This window comes from Nematolebias whitei, chromosome 14 (assembly GCF_014905685.2).
Source record: "Nematolebias whitei isolate Nwh7 chromosome 14, NemWhi1, whole genome shotgun sequence".
Lineage (NCBI taxonomy): Eukaryota > Metazoa > Chordata > Actinopteri > Cyprinodontiformes > Rivulidae > Nematolebias > Nematolebias whitei.
Genome location: NC_056511.1, coordinates 44,908,816 through 44,921,863, shown reverse-complemented (window position 1 = coordinate 44,921,863; position 13,048 = coordinate 44,908,816). Strand labels below are relative to the sequence as shown.

The 13,048-nt window shown below is 40.1% G+C and overlaps 1 protein-coding gene across 1 annotated transcript in view; it reads left to right on the top strand.

The window, feature by feature from the left end:
• opcml (opioid binding protein/cell adhesion molecule-like) overlaps window positions 1-757 on the top strand; it is a 33,041-nt gene extending 32,284 nt beyond the window's left edge. Inside the window, exon 6 of the mRNA XM_037688154.1 lies at window positions 657-757. Coding sequence (XP_037544082.1) covers window positions 657-757 — 101 coding nt within the window. The remainder of the gene's footprint in view (window positions 1-656) is intronic.
• Window positions 758-13,048: the final 12,291 nt, after the last annotated feature.

Sequence of the window (13,048 nt, the reverse complement as noted above, 5' to 3'; positions counted from 1 at the left end):
TATATATATACTGTATACTGTATATGCTAAAATAAACTACTACTTACTATTTGTAGTACTATTCCTACTTTGTGGTTTTTCACTTATCGCAGGGCTGCAGGGTACAGTTCCCTCGCGATAAACGAGGGACTACTGCACACTCAATGGCAGGAGAAAAATTTAAGATGGGATTTTACTTGCAAGGTCAGGTTTTCTGGACAGGTTACATAAATATACATTTACAATAAGACTAAAAAATATATATTTACAGTATACAATAAGACCCATCACAAGAATCTGCCTAGAGCTGCCTTCTCCACTTGCTTTTATATCATTATCATCTTATCAGTTCAGCTGAGTTCATGGAGCTCAGGAAGGATTCTTGGCTGCAGTCTTCTCATCCAGTGCTCTCCATTAATCCAAACATATGGTTCATGGGCAGAGATAAGATAGTGTCTTGGGAGATGGTTTTCTTGGACTTCTTGTTCTCAGCCATTGTAATAGAAATACCTATAAACATCTATTAACCTTGGATCAACAATGCTCTGACAGTTTGCTTTTGGCAACAGTATCATAACTCAACAAAACCTTTTTTGCTGTTTAAATTGATTGTAGTAAGAAATAGATGTAATTGAGTTCCACATAATAATGGAGTTGTATGTCCTTTTTTTCTTCAGGTCCTGGTGCAATGCATGACGTTAATGGGACTGCCATGGTGCCCCATCATTCTTTATCCCTTCTGCTGACAGGGATCCTATTCTACCTGCTGAAGTTCTGATGCAAAAAGTGTTCAGCACTTTAAGACAAGACCATTAGTCATAAAAGCAAAATTGGAAACCAAGATTGCTTCTGGATACTTTGTTTTTTTCTTATTTTCCCCCCGTGGGCTTTACATCAGAGTCTGTTCCCTGTTGGCTCCCTAAGATTGGGAAAAACAGAAAGTTTAATCATGCACTAGCTTATGATGTTAGAAATACAGTTTGTGTCGACCAAATCTTTTTGTATGTGAAAAAGAAAAGACAAAGTGTGTAACTGTTGATAGTTGACTGTTTATTGCCCAATTTTAAATATAAATTCCCAATATTACTGTGAATGTGTCACAAGGTAAATATATGTAAAGTTTTTTTATAAGCAAATAACAAAAACAACAGAAAATATTGCAATGTGATTGTTGAACTTTACTGTATTTTTACAGTTGTATGCAAAACAGAAAAACTGATCTTTCTAAATGAACAGTTCAGAAACAAACCCCATTAATTTCTCAGGCAAAGTCCTTTATTATAGCGTGTCAGATGTCAGATCTATAGCTCCATCATAGTGTGAAATAAAATATAAAAGTAACTAATTATTTTCTGCAATATTTATGAAAATCCAGTCATTGTTGATATGACATTTTGAAATCACTGTCTTACAGTGACATAGCAGCTCCAAGGTCTATACAGATTTGTACAGAATTATAAATGAATAAATAATTAAACAATTAAATTGCATGAGATGTGTGCATAGTAAATACCTGTTTGGCACATCCTAGTGTTGGTGCTCATTGGCTCATTAAAGTGTCAGTACTGTGCACTAGAGCTGGGCGATATGGACCAAAATTAATATCTCGATATTTTAAGACAATTCGCGATATATGATATATATCTCAATGTTTTTTTCTTTCCATAAAGTAATAACAAAAATATATTTCTGAGTCAAAGCTTTGTCCCAGCTGTCACACTGGCACATTTATTAACAACAGCTGTAACTGTACAAAATAAATGTAAAAAAAAAAAAAAAAAAACATTTACACATATTAAATAGTTTTGTTTTTTTTTACATTTGTTTGTACGTAATAATCATCTTCAGCTGGGGGCAGCTGTGGCTGAGAGGCTAGAGCAGTCGTCCTCCAATGGGAGAGTTGTTGGTTCGATTCCACCAGCAGTCACATGCTGAAGTGTTCCTGGGCAAGACACTGAACCCCTCATTGCCTCTGATGTGTGTCCCATCAGTGTATGAATGTGATAAAGCTCTGATTGTTCTTTGTAGAAATCTAGTAGAGTGTGTGAATGGGTAAATGATGGCACAGATTTTGTTGTAAAGAGCTATGAGTGTCTTGACAAGATAGAAAGGTGCTATATAAGTACAGTTCATTCAGCTACCCGCCTTCACGTTAGTAAGCATGTGTGAACTGTAGTAAAGTGAGCCTCCACTTGGAACCATGAATCTGCAGGTCCAAGTGTGTTTTCATCCTCCTTCCCTGAAACAAAGCACAGCCCAGAACTCATTTAGCTATGTTGTGCCTTATGAGAGGAACACTGTTCCTGGAACAGTGAGAGGTGGCACTGCAACATTAATAAAGCAGCAGCTTATCATATCGCTAAAGACACGGTCCCAGTCTCAGCTGTGGAACAAGACGACTAAAGCATTAGCTGTCTTGTTGGCCGCTAAGGACCTTGTCTTTAGCGATATGATAAGCTGCTGCTTTGTTAATGTTGCGCTCTCACTGTTCCTCTCATAAGGCGCAGCACGGCTAAAAGAGTTCTGACCCATGGTTTGCTTCAGGGAAGGAGGCTGAAAACACACTCGGACCTGCAGCTGCAGTTCACACGCGTTCAAACTCCACTTTAAATGGTGAAAAAGATTCATAGTTCCGATCTTTTGTTGGGACTTGTTTTCATCATCGTCTACAGAAATCATCTTTCTGCATCTGACAATTTAAATCCAAATCATCTCTGAAAGAGCAGTCATTGTTTTTCTTTTTGTTCAGGAGCTAAGCTGCTCTTCATATCTCCCCCATGGTTCCTTGTTGTGCTAAACGTCTCCCACCCATCTCCTGGAAAAGCAAGAAGGAGGGGAGCGTGTCTGAGGGGCTGGGTTTATATTCAAGGAGGGAGAAGGAGGGGCTGCGTGGGAGAAAGACAGCAGGATGATTTCAAAGTATAAAACTATATCGTTTTAAATTGATATAGTCTCAAATTATATCACAAAAAAATAATATTGATATTTTTAAAATATCGAGATACATTGTCACCCAGCTCTATTGTGCACCAAACAAACGTATTTCATTCACAATCAGGAATTCAACTTTTACATGTAGACAGAGGAATAAAATGAGTGTTTTTACAACTTTCAGCTTGCATTTAAGAACAGGCTAGAATTGTCATTTTGTGGCACTGATGCAGTCCTTCCTCTCCACTTATATCTGTTTTGATCATACACATTTATATACATGAACATTATTTGTTTTGTCTGATAAATTTATGCAGAACTATTTTATTGTAATGTGTAAAACTCGGGTGAACATAATTCATTAGACCATTGTACGTTTTAATGGTTTTTTTCTCCAAAGCCTTCACAGATTACCAGTCCATATTGTCTCACAGACAATAGAAATAAGAGAGAAAAATATTCCTTGCAGCTGCTATGAAGTGTTTGTCATCTGTTCTGAATGTGTGCTCCTAACCTGATGTGCCTGTCAGAAACACTGGAGGATGTTCTTGTAGCTGATTGACAGTTTTGGTCCACTGCTTGGAAAACAAGACAGAATTTTCTGTCAGACAATTTTTTAGTGTCAAGAAAAGACTAGAAGAAGTGATTGCTAACGTGACATCCTCCTATTGTCACATTTATTTTTCTGCAAACCTATATCTAAGATATGTGTTGAGGACAAAAACATCTGGATGAAACTGATCTGACATATTTTATGTATTCAAATTGTGCTTGTGATGATGATAATGAACAGTCAGTTGAAAACTAATGTGTCCATAAAAAAAATCCAGTCATTCTATTTTTTTTTTAAATACCATTTGCTTTATTTAAAGCTTTTTTACTTAAAAAAAAAAAAAGAAACAGCCAAAAAAAGTGTTTCTTCTTCCTCTTCTCTCAGCTGTTCCCTTTCATGGGTGGTCACAATGAGGTTTCCTCCTCCATCTCACTCTGTCCTCTGTGTCCTCTGTCCCCACTTTAACTCCGTGTCCTCCAGAACCAGAGGCTGCTAGGGACAGGCGCTCCTTAAAAACCTATTTGCCCCACAAAGTACTTACTATATAGTAAAGTACGTATTACTTCTTAATCATACTTACATATTTATGGAGTTTACTGTGCATTGTTGTGTTCTCTGTATTTTTCAACAATTTTGTTAATTTTAAATTGATTTTTAAACGATTTTTTTAAAGATTGCCTCAGTTTTATTTACCGTTATGGGACAGTATCCCACCGTTCAGTGATTTTCTTTGGTCAAGCAGATCCAAATGTGTCCAAACAGGCAGCTCCAATAGAATTTCATTTGGGATGTCAGATTTTCTGCCCTGTGGACACATTTGGCTGATTGTAGCACCTTGATACAACCACTGCTAACACTAGACCTGTGAGCTCAACACCTGAAGGGCTGCAGTAAAACCTGCTTAGTCCAGCAGTGGAGATATTCTGTTCAAATCCATTTGGCTGATTTTGTTATACATTCAAATTATTGCCAACCCAGGGTCCAGTCCAGGAAGCAGAGCTGTAGTCCTCCACCCCTCTCTGCTGCTTCTCCTCTGTTACCCACCCACACCCACATTGAAACCGTGTCAACTCGCCCACGGCTCAAATTAAATAAACCAAAAATCAGCTCTAAATATATAAACCATAAAAATCTGATTAAAATAAACAGTTACTTTACAGGAACAAAATAGTAAAATCATAATAATAATAATAATACTTTATTTGTATAGCACCTTTCAAACAAATGTTACAAAGTGCTTCATATTAATCAATTAAAACATCATAAATGACATCAGAAACACAAAAGTATACCAAATCAATTAAAATAAAAACATAAAAAAAGAAAGAAATTCAAATATTAAAGCCTTATAAACAAGTAAGTTTTAACTAATGATTTAAAAGAAAACAATGAAGAGGCCTGTCTAATATTTAAAGGAAGAGCATTATTATCAGATCTCTTTCCTCTAAATCCCTGTTAGTTAATGAACTGATAACTGATCATCATATTGATTTATTGTGTCTGACAGAAACTTGGCTACAACAGGAGGATTTTGTTGGTATAAATGAATCCACTCTTGTTAATTATTTAAATTTTCATGTTCCTAGAACAACTGGCCGAGGTGGAGGAGTAGCTTCTATTTTTCAGTCAGGATTATTGATTAATGCCAAACCAGTTATTAGTTATGATTCTTTTGAATCACTGTCCCTCAGTCTTTCTCATCCAAAACGGAAATCAGAAAAGCCACTTTTACTAGTTGTTATATATCGTCCACCAGGAGCTTACTCTCAGTTTTTGTCTGAATTCTCAGAATTATTAACTGACTTATTATTAAATACTGATAAAATCATCATAATGGGTGATTTCAATATTCATGTAGATGTTGAGAGTGATAGCTTAAGCATAGCCTTTAATAATTTAATAGAGTAATTTGGTTTTATCCAAAACGTCCGCACATCTACTCATTCTTATCATCACACTCTTGATTTAGTTCTGACCTATGGTGTAGAGATTAAGGACTTGGTAATAGTTCCTCAAAATCCTATTCTGTCCGACCATTTTTTAATAACTTTGAGTTTACATTAAATGACTACACAGTCACTGAGAGTAAAGTTCATCTCAGCAGGTGCTTATCAGAAAATGCTGTAACCAAATTTAAACGATCTCTTCCATCAATGTTTTCCTCTGTCTTGCAGAGTAATGCATCAGAGAACAGAGACTTATATCATCTAGTTGATCATCTTACAACTTCAATGTAAATTTTACTTGATAAAATTACACAGCTGAAAAAGAATAATCAGTCAGAGGAGACTGGCTCCTTGGCTTACATACTTTAACACATCCATCCATTATCTTTTACCCGCTTATTCCTTTTTTGTGTCGTGGGGGGCACCAGTGTCCATGTCCAGCAATCACTGTGCGAGAGGCAGGGTATACACCCTGGACAAGTTTCCAGTCCATCACAGGGACACATAGAGACAACCATTAAATCTCTTACTCTCACCTAGGGACAATTTAGAGTTACCAATCAACCTAACATGCATGGTTTTGGTCTGTGGGAGGAAACCGGAATACCCAGAGAAAACCCACACATGCACAGAGAGATCATTCAAACTCCACCCAGAATGGCCCACAACAGGAAATTGATCTGGCAACCTTCTCAACAGCGCCACCTGATAAACACCTACTATAAGGAAATGTACTCTCAGTGACTGTGTAGTCAGTTAATGTAAACTCAAAGGTTATTAAAAATGGTAAGAAAAAGGATTTTGAGAATGTTTTAATAAATACTTAGTCTCTATGCCATAAGTCAGAACCAGGTCAAGAGTGTGATGATAAGAATGAGTAGATGTGTGGACGTTTTGGGTAAAACCAAATGAGTCTATTAAATTATTAAAGGCTATGCTTAAGTTATCACTTTCTACATCTACATGAATATTGAAATCACCCATTATTATGACTTTATCAGTATTTAGTAGTAAGTCAGTTAAGAATTCTGAGAATTCAGAAAAAACAGAGTAACTCCTCGTGGACGATATACAACATCTAGTAAAAGTGGCTTTTCTGATTTCCATTTTGGATGAAAAAGACTGAGGGACAGCTATTCAAAAGAATCATGACTAATAATTTGTTTAGCATTAACCAATAACCCTGACTGAAAAATAGAAGCTACCCCTCAATCTCTGCCAGTTGTTCTTGGAACGTGAACATATAAATAATTAACAGGAGTGGATTAATTTATATTAACAAAATCCTCCTGTTGCAGCCAGGTTTCTGTTAGACAGAATTAATCAATATGATGATCAGTTATCAGTTCACTAACTAACAGATATTTAGAGGAAAGAGATCTGATGTTCAATAATCCACATTTAATGATTTTATGATTTTGTTCTGGTAGAGTAACTCTGTTTATTTTAAGAAGATTTTTATTATGTACAGTGCTCAAAAAAATAAAGGGAACACCTAAACAAAACAACGTAACTCCAAATCAGTCACACCTTTGTGGAATTGATGTCACCAGATAGGTAGTAGCACTTATTGTGAATCAATTTTAACAGCTGCTGTACAAATGGAACACACAACAGGTGGAATGAGAGACAATTAGCAAGACAACTCTGATAAAAGAGTGATTCTGCAGGTGGTGACCACATGTCATTTCTCTGTTCTCGTCCTTTCTGGTTGAACATTTAGTCACTTTTTCATTTTGTCAGTGCTGTCACACATAGAGGCATCATGAGGCGTTTGTTACAGCACACTGAAGTTGTTCAAGTAGTGCAGCTAATCCAAGATGGAACATCAATGCGAGCAGTGGCAAGAAGATTTGCTGTGTCTCTCAGTACAGTGTCCAGAGCATGGAATAGGTACCAGGAGACAGGCCAGTACACCAGCAGACATGGAGGGGGCCGTAGGAAGGCTACAACCCAGCAGTAGGACCTCTACCTTGTCCTTTGTGCAAGGAGGAACAGGAGGTCCACTGCCAGGGCCCTACAAAATGACCTCCAGCAGGCCAGTAATGTGCATGTTTCCACTCCAACTGTCAGAAACAGACTCCATGAGGGTGGTATGAGGGCCCGACATCCACATATAGGGCCTATGCTTACAGCCCAACACCGTGCAAGATGATTGGTGTTTGCCGATTGTGCTCTGCACAGATGAAAGCAGGTTCACTCTGAGCACATGTGACAGACATGACAGAGTCTGGAGACACCGTGGAGAATGTTATGCTGCCTTTAACAACCTCCAGCATGACTGGTTTTGTGGTGGGTCAGTCATGGTGTGGGGAGGCATTTCTTTAGATGACCGCACAGCCCTCCATGTGCTAGCCAGAAGTGCCCTGACTGCCATAAGGTACTGGGATGAGATCCTCAGACCCATTGTGAGTCCATATGCTGGTGCATTGTGCCCTGGGTTCCTTCTTATGCATGACAATGCTAGGCTTCATGTGGCTGAAGTGTGTCAGCAGTTCCTGCATGATGAGGGCATTTATTACATGGACTTGCCTGCCCATTCCACAGACCTGAATGCAATTGAGCACATCTGGGACATCATGTTTCGGTCAATCCACCAAGGTCACATAGCACCACAGACTGTTCAAGAGCTAAGTGATGCTCCAATCCAGGTCTGGGAAGAGATCCCTCAGGAGAACATCCGCCGTCTCATCAGGAGCATGCCCAGGCGTTGTTGGGAGGTTATACAGGCACGTGGAGGCCATACACACTACTGAGTGTCATAGCTCAGGAAACCCAGAGAGTGCGAGACGACACAAGACTCCAAGAGGTAAGTTTAACAATGTTTATTATTTACAGTGAAATATGAAACAATAATTTGTTTCTCCACAGGAACCCTGGAAGGCAAGGGTAGACACCAGGTAGATGTTCACAGCAATGGAGAATTTTGATTCAGAGGACTGGATGAGACTGGCTTCACTTGAGAGACATGGAATGTGGGGTGGATCTTCATAGAAGCAGGTAACTGGAGCCAGACTGCGGAGGGATTGATGATGCATACTATGGGGAAGGGTCCGATGAAACAAGGGCCCATCTTTCTACAGGTATCTTTTAGGCGAATGTCTCTTGTAGAAAGCCAGACTCAATGACCCACTTGATACGCTGGTGCATTAGAGCGATGGCGGTCTGTGAATCATTTGTTTTGGGTGGCTGATCAAAGGAGGGCTGCCTTGGTTTGCTGTCAGATTCTTCAGCACCGCCAAAAATTATGCTGGACGGACGGAACAGCGATCTCAGACTCCTGGCTGGGGAACAGAGGGGGAGCGTAGCCCAAGGAGGCTTCAAAAGAGACAAACCTTTTGCTGTAGAGGTGTGGGAATTATGGGCATATTCTACCCATGCCAGGTGTCAACTCCATGCAGAGGGGTTGCTCTCTACCACACATTACATCCTGAATACGTTCTGGACCAAAGGTTGAGCAGTTTCTAGAGCGGATGGCAATTTGGGCAAGGGGATGAAGTGTGCAGCCTTGGAGAATTTTGGAGCCAGAGGAACCCAAGAATTAATTGAGTCTCTGGAGAGTCAAATATGAAAAATTTACTGACCTCGTGATGGTTTCCGGAAGAGATCAAATGAATGCCCATAGTCTTGTGTTGGATTTGGGTGAGCTTGAATACAGTAATACCAGCAACGGCCAGCGGGTGAGGCAAAACCTGAGTAGAGATGGAGAGTTTTTCAATAAGATCACTGCTGATTAAATTTTGCTCGGCTCCCGAGTCAATGAGGTCTGTGACAAGTAGACGATCTTGGTTAACTTGAATCATAGTGGACAAAGTCAAGTGGGAGGTAGAAGAAAGAGACGATGTTCCCACTAGTATTCTCCCCGTTACTGGTGGGAGTTTTTGTTTCCCCGAAACGAACAACGGGTGATGAAATGTCCTTATCTACCACAATAGATACATGCATTAGTATTTACCCTTCTTCGCCTCTCTTCTGTGGTTAAACAGGTCCTATCCACCTGCATGGGCTCAGTCTCATGGCAGGTGTGTGAGTCTCGTCTTTACAATGGGTTTTTGTGGAAGGAAGCCTCTGAGTGACGTAGTTATCATACCTGGCTTTAGAGGAGGAGCGGTTCGCCATATTGGAGGCAAACCCAGAAGAGGAAGGCGGCTGGGACTTGTAGTTCTCTTCACGTTGTCGTTACCAGAAGCATTCATCTAAACGGATAGCAACCAAAATGAATTTGTCGAGATCCTTGGGTTCATCTCGTAGGGCCAACTGATCATTGATCTCATCTGATAAGGAATTTAAAAAGGTACCAAACAGTGCGGTCTCCCCCCAGCCGATTCTAGCGGCGATGGTCCGGAACTCGAGGGCGTGTCGGGACGCAGGTTGTCGTCCTTGACGTAACTCCAGTAAACGCTTTACGGTATCAGATTTTTGTAGGGGGTGATTAAACACTTCGACCATTTTTTAAAGGAATTTACTAAAGTTTAAAGAGTCTGTATCATGTACTGACATGAAAGATTCCGCCCAGCTGAGGGCTTCGTCTTTAAGTTGACTAATAATATATGTGATCTTAGAATCGTGGGAAGCATACAGTCAAGGAGCTTTATGAAAAGAGTTTGCATTGCAGTAAAAATCCACCGAAGTGATCAGGGTTACCTGAGAAAAATGCAGAGGGTTTGAAATTTATTTCAGGCTGTTCTGCCGACATCACTTCCGTAGAGGAAACGCTGGGACTCACAGTGGTCTGAGTAGGAGAGTTTTCTGGGAAAGCCAATGAAAACTTCTGGTTTAAGGAAAACAACATACCTCCTAGTTCAGTCATGTTCGCATGGTTAGTCTCCTGTTGTGCGAGGATCTTCTCCAGTTTAGACTCGAGATCATTGATGCACTTTATCTGGGAGGGGAGAGAAGCTTGCTCGCCCTCAGTCTCGCTCTGGGTATGTTGTCTTGGCTTGAGCATTTCTGTCATATCTCAGGAGACCCAGAGAGTGCGAGACGACAAGACTCCAAGAGGTAAGTTTATTATTTACAGTGAAATATGAAACAATAACTTGTTTCTCCACAGGAACCCTGGAAGACAAGGGTAGACGTCAGGTAGGTCTTCACGGCAATGGAGGATTTTGATTCTGATTTTAGTTTGTTTCCGTTCTTACAGGTTTTGGTTGGAGGAGATGGTTTCCTGGTCCAATGGTCGATGACGAGGAACATAGGCAAGTGGTTGGAGGGCGAGGAGATTCAGGAGACAATGAAGGTCCAAGATACCAGACACGGAGGAGCACGAGGAGATCAGGTACTGTAGTACACAAAAACAGAGCAGGAGTTAGACAAGGTTTACTTATCTTAACCAGGCCAGACGCATACTGCCATGAGGAAGGCGATATGCGCCAGCGGAGAGTAGACCTTGACTGCAGCCTTATGTAGTGCTGGATCCTTGATGGTGAGACGACCAGCAGGTGTTGATCATTAGCGGCCATCTTGGATCCAGGAGCTGCAAAAAGCCATACTCTCACAATGAGCCTCATTTAGACTTGTCTTGAGGAATATTCACTGATGTTAAATCAGCCTGTCATGTTATTTTCCACTTTCATATACAGTATGAATCCAAATCCAGATCTCCATGCTGTAATAATTTTGATTTACATTGATAATTTTTGTGTTATTTTCTTCTAAATCAATTCCACTGTGCTAATAATAAAGTTTGTCAATGAAAATATTTAATTAATTGAGGTCTAGGATGTGTTATTTTAGTGTTCCCTTTAATTTTGTGAGCAGCATATATATTTAGAGCTGATTTTTGGTTTATTTAAGTTGAGTTGTGGGTGAGATGACATTGTTTCAATGGGGGTTTGGGTATGTAGCAGAGGAGAAGCAGCAGAGAGGTGTGAAAGATTACAGCTCTGCTTCCTGGACTGGACCCTGGGTTGTGAATAATTTGGAGGACAAACAAAATCAGCCAAATTTCTAAAAATCAGAACAGCTCCACCCAAAGTGGGATGAATGCCATCTCTCCGCATCAGACCAGGTTTTCCCCAAAAAGCACTCCAGTTATCAATGTATCCCACATTGTTTTCAGAAAACCGCCTGGACACCCAGCAGTTGAACAAAGACATACTGCTAAATATGCCATCGCTGGTCAGGTTGGGGAGGGGGCCAGAGAAAACTACAGAGTCCGCCATGGTTTTTGGAGAAAAAAAAACTGACTACATTCAACCTCAGACCTTTTACTTCTACTTCCAGACATAATCACCCTCTTTGTCACTCTTCTCACCTCAAACTCCTCCTTCAGGACCACCCCTACTCCATTTATCTTTCTATCCACACCATGGTTAAACAGTCAAAATCCCACCTTTCCACTTGGTTTATTGCACACATAATACTTCTGCTTTCCGTCTCTGTCATGTCGCCCAGCTCCCTACCTTCGCCTGTCATTGTCCCTATTTCTAGAGTTGTTACCTTCAGTCATTTTGACTTTCCTCTTATCCCTTTGTCTCCTGGCACATTTCCTTCCTAGTAGTCTAGACTAAACATTGCAGGCAAATGTGGGCCAAATCAGATTTTTTTTGCATCTATGCAACCCATATCAAACTTTTTCAAGTGGTTCTAGTGGTAAGTGGATTGATCCAGGTATTAATAATAGCAATACCATCTTCATGCAGTTTAATTCTTGGAATTCTACAGCTACAGAACAAAAGTCCAGTTGCTTCAGCTTTGTTTTTTTTAATTTCCCATGTCCTGGATGACTGAGAATCTACAGCAATGCAAAAAACTAACGCTAACTATTGAAATGTGTATCGATACTTACATGATGAGATCAATACTTGAGTTTGGTTTTGCCTTCATGTTGCTCCCCTTTAAAAAAGACCCAAAAAAACACTGTGCCAGAGTCATCAAGAGGCAAGATTAAATGTAAACACTGGACCAAGCAAGGATGTCATATAATAACTTAATCGTTTCTGATTGCACAACTACTTCCGAATCACACATGCTAACATGTAGCATCTTTGTTTACCTTCTTTAACACAGTGAGCTGCATGTAAAGTCATGTTTTGTTTTTTGCACATGTGGGTCACCTCAGAACTGTGAATGGTTCGCACTGGAGTGTGATGGAGGTCACATTTTAGTGATAATTTGAACGACCATGCCACGAAATCAGATCTGAGCAAAAATTTGTGATTGAACAATTGACATTCAGTGTGAACAAGCCTAACAGTAGCTGAACTTCTGCTGGAAGCCTGTTTGTCAACAACACTGGTGGAGGTTGTCCTTACCCGGGCCTCGACTGATCCAGTGTGATGTCACTTGAACAAACTTGCATGTTTGTTTTGGCAATTGTTTTACAAAGGATACACTTTCTGACGCAACCCTCACCATTTACCTGGGCTTGGGACTAATTCAAGAGATGCACTGGCATGTGCTCCCTATTGGCTGGTTTGAGAAAGAATACTGGCATTAATATCTTCTTTGACCATCTCAAATTGTGTAATAACTGCTGTGCTTTTCTAGTGAAAAGTTTCATTTTGCTTAGTAAACTACAGAGTGACTTTTAGGTAGCAATGCATGATACAGCACAGGGCTTACACGGTACATATCCTTAAACTTAGCAGACATGTACTCAGTGGTACAGGATGCATTCTAGGCACTTTGGGTAAGC